This window comes from Mesitornis unicolor, unplaced genomic scaffold (assembly GCF_000695765.1).
Source record: "Mesitornis unicolor isolate BGI_N332 unplaced genomic scaffold, ASM69576v1 scaffold8050, whole genome shotgun sequence".
NCBI lineage: Eukaryota > Metazoa > Chordata > Aves > Mesitornithiformes > Mesitornithidae > Mesitornis > Mesitornis unicolor.
The window spans coordinates 39,969-58,382 of record NW_010157518.1 but is presented as its reverse complement, the minus strand read 5'-3'; the positions used below and the strand labels follow the sequence as shown (position 1 = coordinate 58,382).

General features: G+C 47.0%; 1 protein-coding gene across 1 annotated transcript in view; it reads left to right on the top strand.

Annotated features, from left to right (window-relative positions):
- Window positions 1-2,138: 2,138 nt before the first annotated feature.
- The window catches only part of LOC104537422, a gene marked incomplete at its 3' end in the record, with an annotated part of 55,171 nt that continues 38,895 nt past the window's right edge, over window positions 2,139-18,414 (top strand). Inside the window, 3 exon segments of the mRNA XM_010180311.1 lie at window positions 2,139-2,835; window positions 17,853-18,011; window positions 18,313-18,414. The exon segment at window positions 18,313-18,414 is cut by the window's right edge and continues 20 nt beyond it. Of these exon segments, the coding sequence (XP_010178613.1) occupies window positions 2,139-2,835; window positions 17,853-18,011; window positions 18,313-18,414 (958 nt within the window).

Sequence of the window (18,414 nt, the reverse complement as noted above, 5' to 3'; positions counted from 1 at the left end):
GGTGCGCCCACCCTCGCTGGTGCGCTCGGACACCCCCGGAGCGCCGTGCCGAGCCCGGGGGCAGGTGGGTGGCGAAGGTCGGTGCCGCTCTTCAGAAATAGCCGGGTGAAAGTAGCGGGGGCAGCTCCGATCCTGGGCCCGGCTAAGGCGGCCTCTTCCCTCCGTGCTTCCTCCCCGGGATTTCACCCATCCGCATCGCTGTCCCGGCTGGGAGCAGGGTGGGTGGGTACCTCGCTCCGCTCTGCCTTCCTGCTGCTCCCTGGCCGGTAGGAAGCTGTCAGCTCCTGGTTGTCTACAGAAAACTGGTAATGGTTTGAAATTGTAATGCGTGAGGGCTTTCAAATCCCCCCCTTCTTTTTTGTCTGTGCTCCAGCTGTTAACGTGATTGAAGTTGCAGAAATGACAGTGGAGGCGAGGTGCGAATGTTTATCCTTTACTTGTAAATAAAGATGGCAAACGCCTGTGTACCGGAACCAGTGTTTGGAGAGTAGTCTCGCTGGCTTTTATAAATGTTATCTGCTTCTATTGAATTGGCACCCGGAGAGGGTGACGTTAGATGAACGCTTGCTGTAGACCTACCCGCCTGAGGGTTTTGTAATAGCTCTGTAGCAGGTCAGTCTATTAGAAAAGTTCAGTTATTGGCCAGCACCAATGGAAAATCTTAGGAACGAGAATCACAAACCACACAAAGAATTTTTCCTATTTATTCAGGGATTTTTAATTTTTCCTTTGTATTGTGAAGCCTGTTCACATCCGTCCTCAATTACTTAAGTAAATCTCGCTGCAACATGTGCTGTTTCTCCAAAAGGGCCAGAGCGAGCCCTCTGCGGAGGAGTCGGCGCTGCGGTCCTTGGTCCCTGTGGGATGATGCCCCTTTACCAGGCAGTGGGTGCATGGAGGAGACCACCTGGCTGCTTATCCTCTGTGTAACTGCAGCAAAAGAGAGTAGAGGGCAAAGCAAACTTCCAAGCATGGTGGGAGTAGGGAAGGGAGTATCAATGTCTCTGCTGCTGAGCAATGTGTTCTGTCCTGCTGACACCCCTGTGCTTAGAGAGTTGACGAGAGAGGTTTAAGGGACAATATCCTTTATTTTAGCTTAGAGTCCAGTGCCTCTCAGTTCTGGCATAGAAGAGGTGACAGTAGCTCTTGGTGTACTCAGCTGTTCAGCTTCAAACACGTCTTGAAGGAAGAAAGAGGCATTGTAATGAAAACCTGCAGAAGACAGCAGTCGCACTGGGCTCCATTATCAAAGTATTTCTGTTTTCTTCTTTGATGTTAGATAAAGCACAAATCATTGCTATGACCTGTCCATGCCTATAACTTACATTAATAGTAGCTGAGGACAATTTACTGGATTGTCTCCAAAAACTGAAATGCTAGAGCAGCTGAAACGGGCTGGGAAGGTGCTTGAGCTCCTGAAGTTCCCCACTGGTGTGGCAAAGGTGGAGGCATAGCCACATCTACAGAAGCGGGCGCTGAGAATGATGAGCTCTTGCAAGACAGTGAGTTGAGCTTGGGAATTTATCATACATCCATCGCGCCAGGGGTGAGTTTATGGCTGGAAGGATGAGCTGAAATGGGGAGCTGCGGTATTTGAAGCAAATGTCCTACATAATGCAGAAGTGTCAGTCGCTGGAAAGGGAGGTAACGGGCAATGAAAGCTTTTTACTGCGACACTGAGGCACTCGAGCAAGGATGCAGTCATTTTTGAAGACTCCAGGTCGGACCTGACAAGATTTTACATCTAAAACTGATGCATCTGATACAGTCACTGCCTTAATTTACCTGGCTTTTTTAGGGCAAGGAAGAGGGGATTAAAGGAATCGCTTGTATTTAGAGTGTCAGCCTCGGGACAGAACCCCCCGACTTTGGTCGCATATGGGCGATGTGGGCTGTGGTCACTCCTGAGTCACCGCCAGGATTCGGTGCAGGGCAGATGTTGAGTACATCAGGGAGCCTTCTCTCCCCAGTGGAGTGACTACCAACCCAGAATTTCTGTAAGGGTCCACACATCCTCATGTAGTACATTTTTATGTCTTTTAGTGTAATCAATTATTTGTGCTTTGTTTCAAGGAAATAACCCTTTTTTCCCCTGTGTCTATTTATGACTCTTTGAAGTCGGGGCCTTTTACTGCACTATGGATCAGCCGGGCTATGTGAGAAACGCTGCTTCTCCCCAAGGAGCCAAAGAGGGTTTGGGCAAGCCCGTGGCTCCCCAGAAGAACGCTTATGCGAGGCTGGTGCAGAAGCACCACAGCGGCAGATTCCGGTCCTATTTGAATCACATCGCGCAGAAGATGCAGCTGGAAGAGAGCAACGCCAACGACCCCGGCTTGGATCTGGATCCAGCCCTGAGGAGAGGCCTGGCAAAGGATAACCCAGCCAGGAACGGCTTGAACATGCACAGCTATTCACCGGTCAGAACGTCCTACCTGGAGCAGCCCATGCCTGGAGGATTTGAGAGCGATAAACCCCAAACTGCGCCATACGGATGTCCTCAGAAAAAAAATGCCATTGGTAGCCCGGAAGGAGACTTGGAGGTGGAGGAAGACTGCTGTGGACATCAGCGTGGAGCTGCAGCTGACTTGTTAAATACGAGCGATGCCTTGGGTGGGAGAGCGGCGAACAGCTTGAGGCACCGCGCAGCTCTGCAGAAGTCTTCTGGTTCTGATGAAAAGGATGAGGAGGACTCGTGGAGGAAGAGGCATAAGAAACGAGGCAGGTGTCCTGCCAATGCAGACACAGCAGCTGGCCCCTTGGCTGAACAGCTTAGTGAGGATGTGCTGGCAATAAGTGCCAGGAGAAACAGTCACTTGTCTCCAGGTCAAGTTCAAGGTGAGTTCGTGCTAATGAGCTGTTTGGTCCCTGTGCTACAATTACTGTGGGATTGAATATGATGTTTTAGTCATGAGGGAGTTAACACGGGCCGGTTCTGCTCCATCCAAAGTTAGTCAGCCCTTAGTTACCTGTGGGTGGCTTTGTCCTGCTTTGTGAGTGAGCCATCCGGCATGTGCAAATGGCTTCTTGTGGTGCTGGCAGGACCTCATCCCCTGGCCTAGGCTCTGTAAATGTGGCTGTGTTGCTTCCAGGATCAGCTCAGGATTAGGAGAGCTGCATTTCTGTGGTGTAGAGAGCAAATTAGTAGGACTGCTGGATCTGAGCTGACTCGGGGTAGAGTCATGCTTTCCTCTGCATTGCCTCTCTGGATCTGGAGTGCTGGTTTGCTTCTCTGGAGGGTCCAAGTCCAGCTAATACTCAGGGATTAAGATATCTGTATAATATCTCAATTCCTGATACGGAGCGTTGACTCCAGTAAATTTTGCTGTTAGTAACAAAGAAACCACATCTTGCAGTAGTAAAGCGAGTGTGTCTCTTAAATGCTGTGTTCAAAGCAAAAAGCCCATTTATGGATATAAATAAAATCCTGTATTTAAAAACAAACTCCAAACAGCATCAACAAGCAACCAAAGCGAGGGAGTTTAAATTTGATTTCTCAGTGTAACGGGTTAAAACTTCCTTTGAATGTTATTTATGGTGAAATACTTGGAGAGCCTGATCTTATGTGCTACTACTGGAGGAACTCATAAATGTCACTGCATTAAATTCTCTGTAACAAGTAGAAAATAGATCAATTTTTCAGATGGGTAGGATAGGCCCGAGGCCTATCACAACTCTTGGATTGGAAATCAAGTAAGTGTTTAACTAAATCAATCTTACAAAACTATGCCCTATCACTCAGGAGTGGCAAGTAATGTGCTTTTTACAGAGTTTGCGGTATTTTCGAGGCTGTGACAGTAGATTATGTGCTAAAGTGAGTAAACTTTCATGAGTTCTGGCAAGACAGACGATAGTCAGAGCTTTAACACAAGCAGATGATGCTCAGATTTGTTGATGAGCTTGATTTTTGGGGAGGGTTCTTTATTTTGCATGCATCATTGTAGCGCTTTGTTATGCTAGCCCGTTGTAATAGACTTCGCTGTCTTTCACCCTTCAGGTTTTGGAGAGTAGGGAAGAGCAGCTAACAGAGATGGAAAGTCATGAAAATGACAGGTGCCTACGTGGATTTCAGTCTAAAATAAAAATACTCTGGCTTCCAAGAACAAGCACCTGCAATTGCATCCTGCTCTAGTTGGGAGTGGGGTCACACGAACCCTTTGAAAACGAGTTGTTTGTTTAGTGGAAAGACCTGGAGCAGGAAATGTTGACCCTTGTGTTTGACCTCCCGGGTGGAAAACTTGCGCTGTGGGGGAGATTATTGAAAAATTATTTGCTTTCCAGTGACGCCCTTCCTCTTCTGCCCCCTGCATCCCTCCCCAGCCACTCTCCAGTGCAGCTGAGACCGGCTGCTCTTCTGAACCCTTGCAGGGACATTCAAAAGGGTTTCTCGGGTAGGAAAGAGAAAGGAAAAAAAAAATACATAATTGGAGAGAAGTGTCTTTTCTGCTGTTCGGTTTGAGTGTATTTTAGCACTCGTGTTTAAGTGAAATGAAGGTTTTACAGTATGCAAGCGCTTAGCAATAAGAACTCGCACATCACAGTCCCAGATTAATATTTTCTCACTTCAAAGCTTGTCTTTCTCTCCTGATGCTGATATAAGTCATATTACTTTGCATAGGCAGGTGTCTGGTTTGATCAGTTTAAATCAAGGCTTGTGAAACTGTGATGGCAAGAATTGCTTCTGTCATAGCGCTGAGGCGTATCATCTTTTCAGCAGTGACATTTCCTCACAAATTAAATCTGTTCGGGCTGTTGTGGGCTTTGCAAAAGTCTCTTTGAGCTAATCTCAAAGCAAAGCATCTGCCTTTATATCACTGCTTCTCATTGTCCGCTTCTTAACAGCTCTTCGGCTCAGGCGGAGCCGTGGTCAGGTTAGCAACGATCTGAAAACTGAACGTGCTAAAATTGAAGGCAGACAGGGAGGGCTGAGAAAACCCTTCGAGTACCCTGTGGGCAGGGAGGGGCTGGTCCTTGTGAAGTTGAGAGAGCTGAGTGTGAACAAAACCCCAGTGTCCCTTGTCTGAAAGATGTGGCACAGTCATGAAACCGCACATCGGAGTCACTTTACAGTATCGGCATCCCTGGGTTTGGAAAGATGAAGCTGCGTATAAATGCATTTGGCAAATTGTTACCTCTTTCTGTGCAGCTCTCACCTCTGGGAGGCGAATTGCCGTAAAGCTGCTTGTTCTGAAGTTTCTTCTCAAACAAACCCCAGTAAGGCAGAAAAGGATTCTAAAATGCCGCTTTAAATTGCGCTGCTTATAGTTTTTAATCTCCTATAATTTCCCTGCTGGTATTTTTCTCTAAATCTCCAATCCTCTACATGCTAAAATTCGGTTAAACTTCCTTAAGAGAAAGTCTTTTATGAAGTCCTCTGGGTTGTTTTCTGGTTTTGATCAAAGGCTCTGAGGGTTTTCCCACTTCAGTCTTGAGTTAGTAATTAAAATCTCTTTTCATTCTGACTGATGGTTCTGTCATACAAGGGCTTAAAATTCCCTTTTCCTTGGGGACAGAAGTGCTGACTCTCTCTGTAGCATCTGTCTGTCACATGCTGGGAGTTGAGATTTGCATGGCTGCTAAATGGAACTTCATCTCAGATATCTGTGATGCATCGCTTTATCAGTGCACAGTTTAGACCAGGCTGTGTGTTTCATGTGGGACACAAAGGCTTCGGGTTGCTTTTTGAGTGCGTGCACTTCTCAGCCTGTTTTCAAGGCAGCGTTGCTGTTTGATAGCACATTCCCAAGTTGTTTGGTTTTTAGGCTTTCCAGCAATGTGCAGAAGAGAGCTGTCTGCCGAGCATGCAGTAGTGCAGCATGGTTTTTGGGAACACCATCTCTTGGCCACACTTAATTTCAGAGGAGCTGGAGTACGGTGGAGTGAGGTTGGCTGTACTGATGCTGAAAGCTGGGATGGAGCAGGATGCTCGTGAAGGCTGATGAAATAAATTCAGGTTTTGCAAGGCTGGCAGTCTCAGTCTGTATCTGCAGATGTTCTCCTTGGGAAGCAACCACCAGCTTGGCTAGGTAACCTCCTGAGGCTCCTCTCTAAAAACTTCACGGGTTTATGATGATCGGTCAGGGTCAGCATGCCCCCTGGGTGCAAACAGCCACGTCCTTGGTAACAAAGTGCCTCATCTGAAATAGCGTACGGTTTCCACAGCCTGTTCTGATTTATCATCTCTCTGGCATTTGGCGTTTATTCACCCGGCCTGTGGTCCTTAACCAGCTTGGGCAGCTTCCATGGAGCAGTGTTGCTAGCACACAGGCTGGTGTTCAGCGTCACGGCTTTAAAATCAATGTGTGCTGTTGGATGGTGGGCTTGCACCCTGACATTTAAAAGGTTTGCGATAAGAAAAAGAGATGTCCTGGAGTGACTTCCCTGCATGTTCAGTGGGCACAGCTGGTCAATAAATACGTACAAGATGGGAAAATCGTAGGGGTCGTGTCTTTCCATTGCACATTGCAGTAAATTTTGTATTTGCCTCTGCTGCTTTGGGGAAACTTTGGAGGGAGAACCGCAGCTTCTGCTTTTCCCTTCTTGCAAGGGAAATTTAAGATAACACTGCTTTTTAGTGGCGAGTCTTCCAGTTGTTGTGTGGTGAATTTCAGCACTGAAGAACGCTGTTATCTCCGTATCTGGCACCACTAAATGCGAGCCGGCGATCTAGAAATGGCCACAGAAGCAGCTCAATAAATGGAGAATGTTGATTGCTAGAGAAATCTTTCAAACGTAGCTAATCTTGCCAGGTCCAAGGTAATGCTCCTTAGATGACATTAATCATAGGAAAGAGATAGGGAAAAGTGGATTTACTGTATGGCCCCATCTGAGAAACACATGAAAAAGAGAATGCTGCTTTCTCTGATGGTTCAGCAACGTCATCGCAAACATAAATTTCTCTCTTGCTTTTGATAGAAAGAAAAAAAAGTTGCATTCCTGAATCTTGTGCAACTAATGTTTTTGGCTGCCATCAGCTATAGTATGTGAGTTAATATCTGATGTATCCTCTCCTGGGGAGATGAGATCCTGCCCTTGCAGGGGCTGTGTTATTTTGTGTGTGATCTAATCGCTGTTGTCCATGCCCCATAGCAGAGTCCTGAGTGCAGCAGGCAGCAGTGGGACTGAGCTCTGCAGTGGGACCGAGCAGGTAGCTCAGGCAGCTGTGCCTGTCAGTGGGGTGTTAGTCCCAGGAAAAGTGTAGGCTAATACAGGAACTGAATTAATTTTTTAATTGCTTTAAAGTCTTCTCTTTAATTTGACTTGTCATCAAATTATGCAGCAAAGGCCCTGTTGAGTTCCCCTAGTGTCGGTTTGTTATGAGATGAGGAGTGTGATGGTAAAGGTGTGGATATGGATGCCGGTGCGTTAGCACAATAAAATCACAGCACATGTGTTTAAAAGCTATTTAGCTCGACTAATGAAATGCAGAGGTAAATTGAGAATGGTTCCCAATAGGTGTGTCTGGTTCCTGCAGCATCATGGTCTGACCCTGACTTCTGTCCATCGTCAGGAAGAAAACATACATGTAGGACTGAAAGGTTTTTAGGATGAGTTGGAGACCACAGGGAGTATTGAATAATGGGGGCGGTTACTGGCAGCCGTCTGCATCGCTTGGTGGACTGGGAGCAGGCAAAACAAAATCCATTTATTGAGCCGGCGCAGAGCCATACCAGCAGTGTGAGGAACCCAGTGTGGGAAGCAACAGCTTGGAACAAAGTTTTGAGCTTTTGATGGATTAATCAGCTGAACATCCCCCTCCTGTGAAACGTGGCCAAAAGGGTAACGTATGAGCATGGGAATTGGAAGATGGAGCATGGACTGCGTGTGTCTTTGGCACGGCAGCGGCAGCAGCTTCTGGAGTTTCGGATCCTGTGGTGATGCCCTCTGTTCGGGGCGGATGGTGATGAATTGATGACTCCTCAGAGGGCAGCCACAAGGAAGATTAAAATGCTGGGCTCATGAGTGAATGATTTGAGGAACCCTGCTTTACTTATCAAAGAGATGCTTGGGGGAAGGGAGCCTTTAGAAAATTGCCTACATGGGGAACAGATGTTCAATAATAGGCTACTCAGTTGAGCAGATTATGATACAACACATTTGAGGCTAAACAAATCCAGGCTGGAAATGCAGCACAATTTAGCAGTGGGGGTGAATGGCCATTGGAATGGTTTTACCAAGGCTTGTGGTACGTGGGCTGTCACTGACACACTGAAAAGCCCTGATAACAAATACGCTGTAGTTCAAACAGAGATTAATTTGGAAAAGCTCCCTGTCCTCTGCTATCCCTGAGGTCAGCCAGCCCCAAGCACCCCAGTGGGGTCTGTCCTGTTCAGGTAATCCCTGAAGCGTCTCCTTCGCCATGGGTACCCAGGTCGGTAGGACAGATGTTTTGCAGCTGGCTTCAGTGGCTCATTGCAATTCCTCTCAGGGCCGTGGCTGTGCAGGGCTTTCATTCTCCACCCTCTGCTTCTGCCTCTCCTGTCTTCTCTGCTTGTGTCCAACTCTTGCCCTCCCACCTCAAGCCCCTTTATCTCCATGAAATGCCGTGGTCTTCATGTCCCAAACTCCCTCTTATGGGGAAATCCAAGCCATGGAGGGTTGAAACTTGGCCGGAGGTGGATGGAAAACAAAATGTTGGGATCTCTTGTGTAAAATAATGTCTTCTGTGACAAAAATTAACATTTCCAGGGTGCTGAAGGAAAATGTCAACACCAGCAGCTGCGGCCCACAGATGTATGGGGCAGGCTGTGCCTTGGAGAATGCTTCGGTCTCTACAGATACAGGCTTGCAATGATAATGGTTTTTTGTTCAGCCTGTGTGGTTTTTGGCATTTCCGCCCCCATGGTACCAAGGTTGTGAATTACCTATCTGGTACATTGGATGGGCAGCATGAGGAATGGTTCATGAGCAAATTGTCTTACGCTGCAGCGCATTTGGTAACCGTGGGATATGTGTGAATCTGAAAGCAGCTCTTCCATTTCACCTGTTCGTGTCTTCTACTGTGTTGACACCTCCCATCAGGATTTTACCTTTCAAAGCCTCTTGACTTCCTCTGATCTTGGAGCAACTTCCTTCCCTCAAACTACTGAGTCCAGAGAAATCAAAGAGAGAAACTCTGCAGTATTATGCTTTTCGAGTCCTTTTCTTGCAGATGGTTTGGGAGGCTTGGAAGGACGAGGGGGCAGCGGACGCAGCCCTGACCCACATCCTGAGGCAGGAGTGGAGGCCTGGAAGGGTGCAGTCATCAGGCGGAGTAGGTATTTGGGAGGTCACGAGCAGGGTGGAGCAGGTTCACAGAGAGTCCTACAAACCAGCAGAGCTGAATCCCCTCCCTGACAACGCTGCTGCGCCGCTGCACGCAGCTGGAGCGCAGTAACTATTTTGATAAACTTTTAGTCTATTGCTACTAAATGAGTTTCGTCACCAGCCCTTAGTTCAGAGCCTGGAATGGTATCTTTGGCTCCTGGACTCGTACAGTATTCCTACAACACAAACCCTGCTGAGGAATTGAATAGAACTGCAATTACTGTCTGAGTTACTGAAGTCAAAATCCTGCAAGCATCAGGATGCTTGGAGTGTTTTGGAAGAGGAGTCGTGGTGTTGTGAGCACATGGTCTTGGCGGTGGGGAGCGGTTTCCACAGCATTGTTTTCCTCAGCAGAAAGAATCCATTGTGCATTTCTCTTCATTTTGGGTTTTTTCAAAGCATAGGCCCTTTCAGAAAGCCAAAGTCAGCAAGAACGTTTTCATTTTCCCGAGTTTCATATTGACATCTAGGGCCATGCCGCACTAGAGTTTTAAATAAGAGTGTGCAGCTGAAAGCAAAAGAGCAGTGGCAACGTGTGCTTCCCACCTCATTTCCACGGGTCTGGAAATGAGTGTCTGTCTCTGCTCCTGGCTTTCCTGAGTATCCATGGAAATGTTACTTCAGTTTTTTGCTACCTCCATCCATAAATAGGAATATTTCATCCCCGGTAGCTTGCTGTAAGAATGCTGAATGTCTGAGTCTTTTACAACCAGCTCTGGTGGCACGGTCACCTCCAAAAGCCGCTCACGGCCCTGTGAATTTACTCACACGCTGTAACAGCCTGTATCTCCCCATCCAGGAGTCACCAGTTGGGGAGCAGACTGCCTTTCTGCAGCCAGCTTGTCGCCCATGTGGCAAGGATTCCCTTTCTGCTTTTTCTTTTGGACGTTCAACTCTTCTGCGCAGATTTTGGCAGACTTTCTGCCCAAAACGTTTAGAGGATTGCCACCTCCAAAGAGAGCGAGCTCTCCAGATTTGTTTGGGGGTGCACAGATGGCTCACAGCCGGACCGCGTCCCGCTGCGTGCACGCAATCGCGCTGGTAGACAAGCTGCAGGCTGGCACAGGCGGAGGAGGAGTGTTAGGTTGTGTGGGGTCGCTGGTAACCGGTTGGGCTGTTGTTAGAGGAACTGGTTGCTTTGAATCATTCCCAAAATCCCATTTAAGTTAGCCTTCACTTTAAGCTCGATCTTCTCATTTTCTTTGGATTTGTCTAGGTGGTGGGAAGTTACAGCTCAGATTTACGCCGTGGCTGGGCCCTGGTGGCCCATCGTAATGGTGCAGTTAGTGACACTGGTGGGCACGGGAGCTACTTCTGGCAGCTGAATTTCAATACATCATCCTCTCAGTTTGGGACATTTGCATAGAATTTACATTTTGGCTGAGCCTGTGCATTTAAATGTAGGTCTGCATTGTTCCTCTTCTTTGAATGGCTGTTTAATTAACTTTAAGCTTAATTATGCGATCTGCCATCTGCCTAAATCCCTACAGTGCTGTCGTATCGTGGTACTTTTCCACTTCCGCCAAGATGTTCCCTTTCCCGGAAGTCTGCCCTGCTCTTCAGTCGTTAGGACAATTTCGGATCGTTCCCATCCGCGGTGGTTTTGAGGAGGACTCACATCAGTGTTGTAGGAAGCTCTGTGGTCAGCCTTGGACTGAGCACAGCCCAGTGCTGCAGAGCCTCCAGGGCAGGGTTCTCGGAGTTTACGTTTCACTGGAGAATCAGGATCTTTTTTTATTCGCTGTGATAAGGAGAATGTGCTCGCAGACTCTCTTAGACCCCAGATCAAGCATCTAAAATACTGCCTAACAGCTTTATCTCCTGAAAGTCTCTTTGCTGCAATGAAAGCTGGCTGAGCTGATAACGTATCTCCAAGTCTTGCCTTTCCACTCCTCCGTCCCTAATGAATTCTTTCCCATGACATCCTCATTTCTCTCCATCGCTTTGTCTTTAATCTTGAGCCATCTCCTTGATTTAACCGCTTTGCTTCGAGATACTGTAAAAGCAGTGGTGCTGTTCCAAGGCTGTCGGGGAGCTCTGAACTGGTTTAATTCATTTAATTCACGTTGCGGTGGTGAAGCGGGGCTGTTCCTAGCACGGGCTGGAGCGGAGCTGGATGGGTTTGGGTCCTGTTTGCGTTCCTGGGGCTCGAGCACAGAGTTTTGCTTGAGATATCTTCCAAGAAGTGTCTTTTTTCTTCCTGGTACAGAGCTCTTTCCCCGAGCAGCTACACCAACAGCTGTCTTTGTGTTTTTCCTTTTAAAACAAAATAGAGCAAAAAAAAGCACTTGGCTGTGACCATTAGCGAGACATTTAATCCCTTCAATCTGCAAAATATTTTGCAAAATGTAAATAGTCACTTCTGGCCTGTCTGTGACCAGTGTTTTTGTTGACATAGCTCGCATTTGAGATCACTTCAGTGGTGTTTGTTGGTTTTTGCCTGTGTGTGGTAATGCGATCCCGGATATCGTAGTAGTCATTTAAACGCTTGGAGTCTTTGAGTTAGTCACTTGCATAACGGGGCATACACTGGCTGTCACTGGCGTGTTAGGAATTGCAGGCAATCTAACAAATGTGTTTTGACTTTTAAAATTCGAGAGGAAATTATTTGAGAGGTTTCTTTGAGCAGCGGAAAATATCGAATCACTTTTCAAGTGCCTGTTGAAGCGTATGAAAGGGAAAGGCACAGGGATCCTAGCAAAACCTCCCTGATGTTAACGCAGTTTGGACTGGCAAAGCGCGCTTTGACTTCGGTTTATTTGACTGTGGAGAATGAAATGCGCGGTTGTGTGGCACAGCAGTGTCCACGCTCGGTCTGTGCCTGTCTGGAGTTACCGGCCCGAAACTGCCCCCCAGCCCATCGAAGCTGAGTCAGAGTCACAGAGGTGCTGGGGGTGGATTGCTCAGGGGCTGTGGATTTGGGATGTTTTGGGCCCTAGGGGTCTTTGCCAAACAAGGCAGTTTCCATTGGTCCAGCTCTTATATTGAGGCTATTGATACGCCTGGTTACACATCAGCATCCGCAGTGGCTCGTGAAGCTGCAGGTAGGACTTCTTGGCAGCTCACGGAGAGTATTCGTTTGCTAACAGACCGAATCTGATGGTTTCTAAAGTTTGCTTTGCTGACTCTGCCAGGAGCCAAGGGCCAACTTGAATCTGTAGATGTGAGGTGATGCCTTGGGCTGCCGCATGGTTGGACTGATTCCTTGAGTCTCCAGTAAAGATGAGCAAAACCAGGCTTTATTTACCTTTCTTGCCATGCTTAACCTAGTCTAATTTAAATGGGAGTGTAGGACCAAGCAGGGGTTGGCATCAGAATAGTTCTCACTGCTCTTAGTTGGTTAATTCCTGGTTTTGGAGGTTGGGCAGTGCTGGGTGAGCCTTCATTTGGTAGCTGCCGTGCCCATAGCTCATGGGTGCATCCCTACAGTGTTTTACTAAGTGCATAGCTTGGTTATCTTGAGGAATTAAATGTCAGGGAACCTCTTGGAAGATTTGAAGGAAATTTAAGTCATTGAAATGTGTTAGCAATGAAATGAAACATTGTGCAGATATGGACAAATATTTAATATCTGTGTGTTGAGAGGGCCTCATTGATAACAAATTGTTCTAGTGCACGTTATCAGTTCTGGGGATGTGCTCCTGTTTCTTCTCACGCTTTTGCTAGCTGTAAAGGCAGGTATTTGGAAGATCCCTTTGCGTGTCTGGATCATGATCTAACGCTGGGGAGCAATGGAAAATCCTCTTAGCAATAGCAGGGTTAGCGAATGTGTTGATGCCCAGTCATGGACTGAAGAGGTAAGTAATGGATGGAAGTATTTTGTGTTGGAAAAGTTGATATCAATGTTGTTCCGTCCAATGCTTTTAACATAATTCTTTTTTAGAATGATTTTTAACAGAAAAAGAACCGTTAGGTGTTGAGATACAGCAGTCAGTGGGGTCAGAGTCCCAAACCTGTAGAGGTGTCACCAGCACAGCTGTGATGCTCTCAGTCCTGCCCACCCCAGGGAGCTGCCTTAAATATCGGTAACGTAGATGATACCGAAACTGGAAACTTAGAGGGAAAAATGCCTTGTGACAAGGTACATGAGGAAAAAAGGGCAAAGCTGTGCCGAGATGTCCGTATCTTGGAATTCTCTTGGATATCTCAAGTAAAAGTAGTTCTTGCTGGGTCCTGGATGGGAGGTAGCCAAGGGGTCATGGATGTGCTGATGAGAATTCAGTGAGGAATGCTTTCCTTCTGTGCTGGTAGCAATCAAACAGCTTGTCAGGTGTGCGAGGACAGTTGGAAATGTTTTATTTTTGGTAAATAAAGTTAAGGGTCTTGGTTCTTTAATGTGTAAAGCGATATGCAAATTTTACTATAAAATTAAAGGCTTTCTGGCCTTGCTAACTTCATGTTTAGCTGAACATTGTAGTTGATTTAGTTGACCATCCAGTTGATCAACTGACTAATAGATGTAAATTTAATTACATGCAGTACTTTTCAGAACCTAAACTATACAGTGATTTTGTATAAATTATGTCAAAATGGGCTGATTTAAAGCATCTAACCTCCTCTCTTACTGTAAGCCAGATAATTATTCTGGGAAGCTGCCTGCATGTGTTTTTTTTCCCCAAACAAGAAAAGATTAATAGGTTCTGAGGTTTAAAGACCAAAATGTGCCGTTGTGGAATGTCGTCGTCGTTGTGATGGAGATGGAGTGCGGTGCTTTGGGTTTCAGATTGAGCTCCAGCGTGATCCTTCAGTGGAGCTGCTGCTGCCTGGATGCCAGGCACTGCACCGGGCTCCTGGGATGGAGCAGCCCTGGCTCCGTCCTTGCTGCTCCTTTTCCTGGCACCCGTGTTTAGGATACCAGCGAGTCGCTGGTTGTGGGCTGGTCCGAAAGCCCACGAATGCCACCCACTTGTCATGGCTGGTCCTGTTTAGGTGTCCCTCTGTCACCTTTTTCGGGAGCCTCCTTGCCTGATGCGGGTGTTGGGCTTGTTTCAACCCAAGTGTCCCTCCAGAGGGCTTCAAGTAATGAAGTCAACCACCTTTCCTCAAATTATTACTCCTTTATTATTTCCTACTGGAAATGGCAGAACATCTGGAAATCCCAGGCAAGTGGTTGCTTCAAGCCTCCTGTTAGGAAGCATCAACCAACCTCGGCTCTCAGTCACTGCTCTTTAGTCTCCCTTCTACTGAATTTATTGTAAATATTTTATTCTATTTATTTGCTTATTAATTTATTTAGTCACTGATTATTTTAATGCCTAGAATCACTCTGTGCGACATCTTACCCGAAGAGATTTTGTTATATCTTACAAGTCACAGGGCTGTAACACCACAGAACAAGTAACGCCCCTGGTGCTGGAATAGAGTTTAACTCAATTTGTGATAACAGTTATTTCAGAAAGGGTAGTCTCAATATATCCTGTGCTATCTATAGAGCAGTCAGGTACAGTTTGCTTTGTGAAATGATGTCTGTTGATCCATCAGAATATCAGTGCTGGGCAGCAGGAAAGCCCGTCATGAGAAATATTTCCAACTTCCAGTTTTAGAGGCCAGGTGCATTACAGAAGCAAATATTGAATCTAGTTGAAGCAGATGGCAACCTGCAGTTAGCCCTTTTTTAAAAAAAAGGAGAAATAGAAGAAATTAGAGTCACGCAGCATCTGATGTGTTCCAGTTGAGTGCTAACTGTGACCGTTGTCTGTGGCTTTGTAATGGGGGCGGGAATTTTGTTGTCACCACCAGCAGGGTCAAACCCTGATCTAAAGAGGCGGTGTGTGAGCGGCCTTGCCAGCCAGCTATGTGCAAGTGGAGTTTGTTCATCTGAGTCATTTTTTAATTTGAGTTTGTGTCTGAGTCTGAGCGGTTGCAAAATCCCACCAGAGAGCGAGCCAAAGGCTGAAGTGTTGGAAACGTGCAAGTGCCTCTCTGCGTGTCTGCCTTTGGGCACTGTCACGGAACCGCACCGAAATGGCTACACACACAAATAATGGACTCAAACAAGCTTTGATCTGCAACTGAAATGAAGCAGACAAAACTTCATTCACCAAAACAACATCCCGCTGACATTCAACAAATACAGGTTTGATATGCTGGTTGGGAATATTACCAGACACAGCCGAGTTGAGAGTTCTTAAGTTTTGGCCAAACGATCCAAACTGTGCACTCACTCACTCACCAAAAAGGGAGGGCTCTCAATCTCGAGAACTTTCCTTAAGTGGTGTCCCAACTCAAGGGGAGAGTCCCCGACTGCAGACCCGCTGCTCCGAGGAGGACCGACTCCAATGAGTCCTCCGGCGGGGCCCTGTTTATACCCTGGTCGAATCTGATCTGTGGTCAATCCATGGTCGTGTCACCCCCTGTTGACTGAGGACCCTGACTTTCCTGCCTTTGACCCCCACTGTGTGGCCCAGACAGGAGCTGTGAGGGGAGGCAGTCCTGGTGCCTCCAGGGCCAGAAACTTCAGTACTGTCTTTGTTGGGTCTTTCTCAGGTCTTTAGTGGGGTGGGTGCATCTGCCACAGGCACAGAAAGGTGCTTCTCCACCCTTTGCATTATTTTTGGCAGTGGTGGCCCCAAGTTTTCTGAACCCATGGCCACGGCAAGTGCTGGGGCAGTTCTGCAGTGCCCAACTCTGGCTCTCAGCTCAACTTCCCAACTCACTGTATGGAATTTTTTCTCATTTTCCTCTCTGCATTTAAGTTTTCTGCTCTCTTTCTTCAGCTCTTTCTTAATTACATGTTAAGATTTAGCCTCCTTTTTATCCCAAGTTCTTGAATTCATAGTAGTATTTTCTGTGCCTTGCTGTCATAGAAACGAGGGCTTTAGAGAACCTTACGAGCTCGCATGATAGTTTCACTACCTCAAGGAAAAAACTACTCCTTTTAGACCAACTCTGGTAGATGTCTGTCTCGCCTGTTTTTAAGAACCTCCAACGAAGCAGATTGCACGACCTCTCTGGATGCTCAGGCCAGCGCCGTGCGTTTTTAGTGTGTCCCTAAGATCCCGCTTGTTGCAGTTTGTCAGATTCCTTCACCAGAAAACCTCTCCAGAGCAAACCGTGTCTGCCATTCTGTGCAGATCTCTAGGCCATTCTTTTAGTTTTGGTGTCTGGTTTTGAACTTAATCTCTTGACCCTTGGAGCACTTGCAAATCAGTTCATTGGGGGTTTGCAAATTGCTTAATGTTAGTTCTGTCTCATCGTGTGGTCCGCACAGGTAATATCACCTTGTTCTCATCCGTTGAAACCTCAGTCTGTGGCTGCGGCTGCTCTTGGACAGTCTCGTCCCTAAAGCATACAGAGTATGAAAAGTGTGGTCGTGTACAAAGAGACCAAGCTACGTTGCCCTTATCCCAGAATGCAGCAGAGGCTCCCTCTTTGTTTCAGAGACGCTGCTGAAGCAGTTTCATCTCTTCCTGGGCTGCTCTGAGCTGGCACCTTGAGCTGTCCCTCTTCCTGCCTTGGTTTATCATCTTTTGAATTGGGAGGCTCCCTCCATTCTCCTGCTGTTTTGCCTGTTATCATATGTGGAAGTTGATTTTTGTCTGTGACTAGGTAAAGCGGCTGTTTTTCTTTTATTATACCGCATTTTTAAACACCTCTGCTTAAATACAGCTTTTTTGAGGCTTTTTTTTCAGTTTAATTCTACCAAGCAGTCTGCAATTTCATTTGTGAAGGATACCATCCATTAAAAAAATATTCTGCTGTGTAACTTGGCTAGCCCCATAGCGTAGGAGTTGGCATCGCACGCTTTCCGACTCGCAGGTACAAGCTCGGGGCCGGGGAGCGTAGCCAGGAGGGGCTGGAGGGCAGAGCTGCGGGGACACGTTCAGGATCCAGGTGGGTCCTGGGCCAAGGGGGCAGCTGCGCGGCGCTGGGTTGCATTCCAATGTGCTGAGCCGTGGAACAGCGTTGGCATTCGCTCTGGGAGCCGCTGCCTGCTCCCCTGGCTGTAGGGAAGGGGCTGGGGTGATGGCGGGGAAGGAAGGGGTGAGTCCTTGCAGAGTGTTTTCATCCCGTCGTGGCCTATTCAGAGCAGGACGTTGGCGTCCTTGGCATTTCTTTGCAGTGGTGGTGTATACCGTGCTGCCTCCAGTAGCTCAGAAGTGAATTACTCCAGGGTGGGTTACTAAGATTATTTTTTTCCCCTCCTTTATCTCTGAACTACTTAATGAAGTCATGGGGAAGCTGTATTTTCTCACTACTTGGGGGTTTAATGGGGTGGAGGTAGGGGCTTTGGAAACAGTTTGGCAATTTCACATTTTATACGTTCTAATGGATTTCCCAGGGCTTTGGAAGAGTTGTGTCCAACTTTAGTATCGTAATTTCCAGAGTTTTATTTATGCTAAAATAAGTTAGCGGTGGATTAGGAGACACAAAGAGCCAACAGATTACAAATGAACTAATGAAGACATGGTGTCTTTTGCATAAAGAGCATGACTCACAGTTGTGGCTTGTACCGAAGCACTGCGGAGCATGAGTTTCCCCAGGACCACAAGCTGGCAATGGGCTTCCTCTTCCCTCCCTTGTTATTTCAAACCTGTGTTTGCTTTCAGGTGCAGAAAAGAGAGGGTTCGCAAGGAGCAGAAACAACTCTGAATCCGCAAGAACTCCCCAGAACTTCGATAGGAAGAGGCAGCTCTCTGAATCACAGACAGAAGTGATGAGCAATTCAGACAGCAGAGTAAATCCTAGACAACTGGGAACTCCCAGAGGTATTAAAGCAGAGCGCGTACACGCTTCAGGAATAAGCTGCCTTGAAGCATGTGCTCAGCACTATTAAAAGATGGGCGGGACTGAGTGCTCTTAACTCTAAAAGGAGCTGTAAAAGGCTGTCAATTCTTTGTAAAATGTGATTATTCCAGGCTTTTCAGTGCTCTGAAGTCGGGTGCCGGTATTTCTGGGCAAACTGTTCTCAGAAGTTCAACTTTCGATACAAAGCCTCTGTACAGCAGCTGTTAAGATACATTGACAAGTTTGGTGGGCAAGATAACACTTACAAATTTCTGTTTGCAGGAGGATCCTACGCTGCTGCCCCAACATCAGGTGATAGAAAGAATCGAAATAAACCTGCTCGAGGGAGGAAGAAGAGTGTATTTGAAGCCTACATGTTGAAAG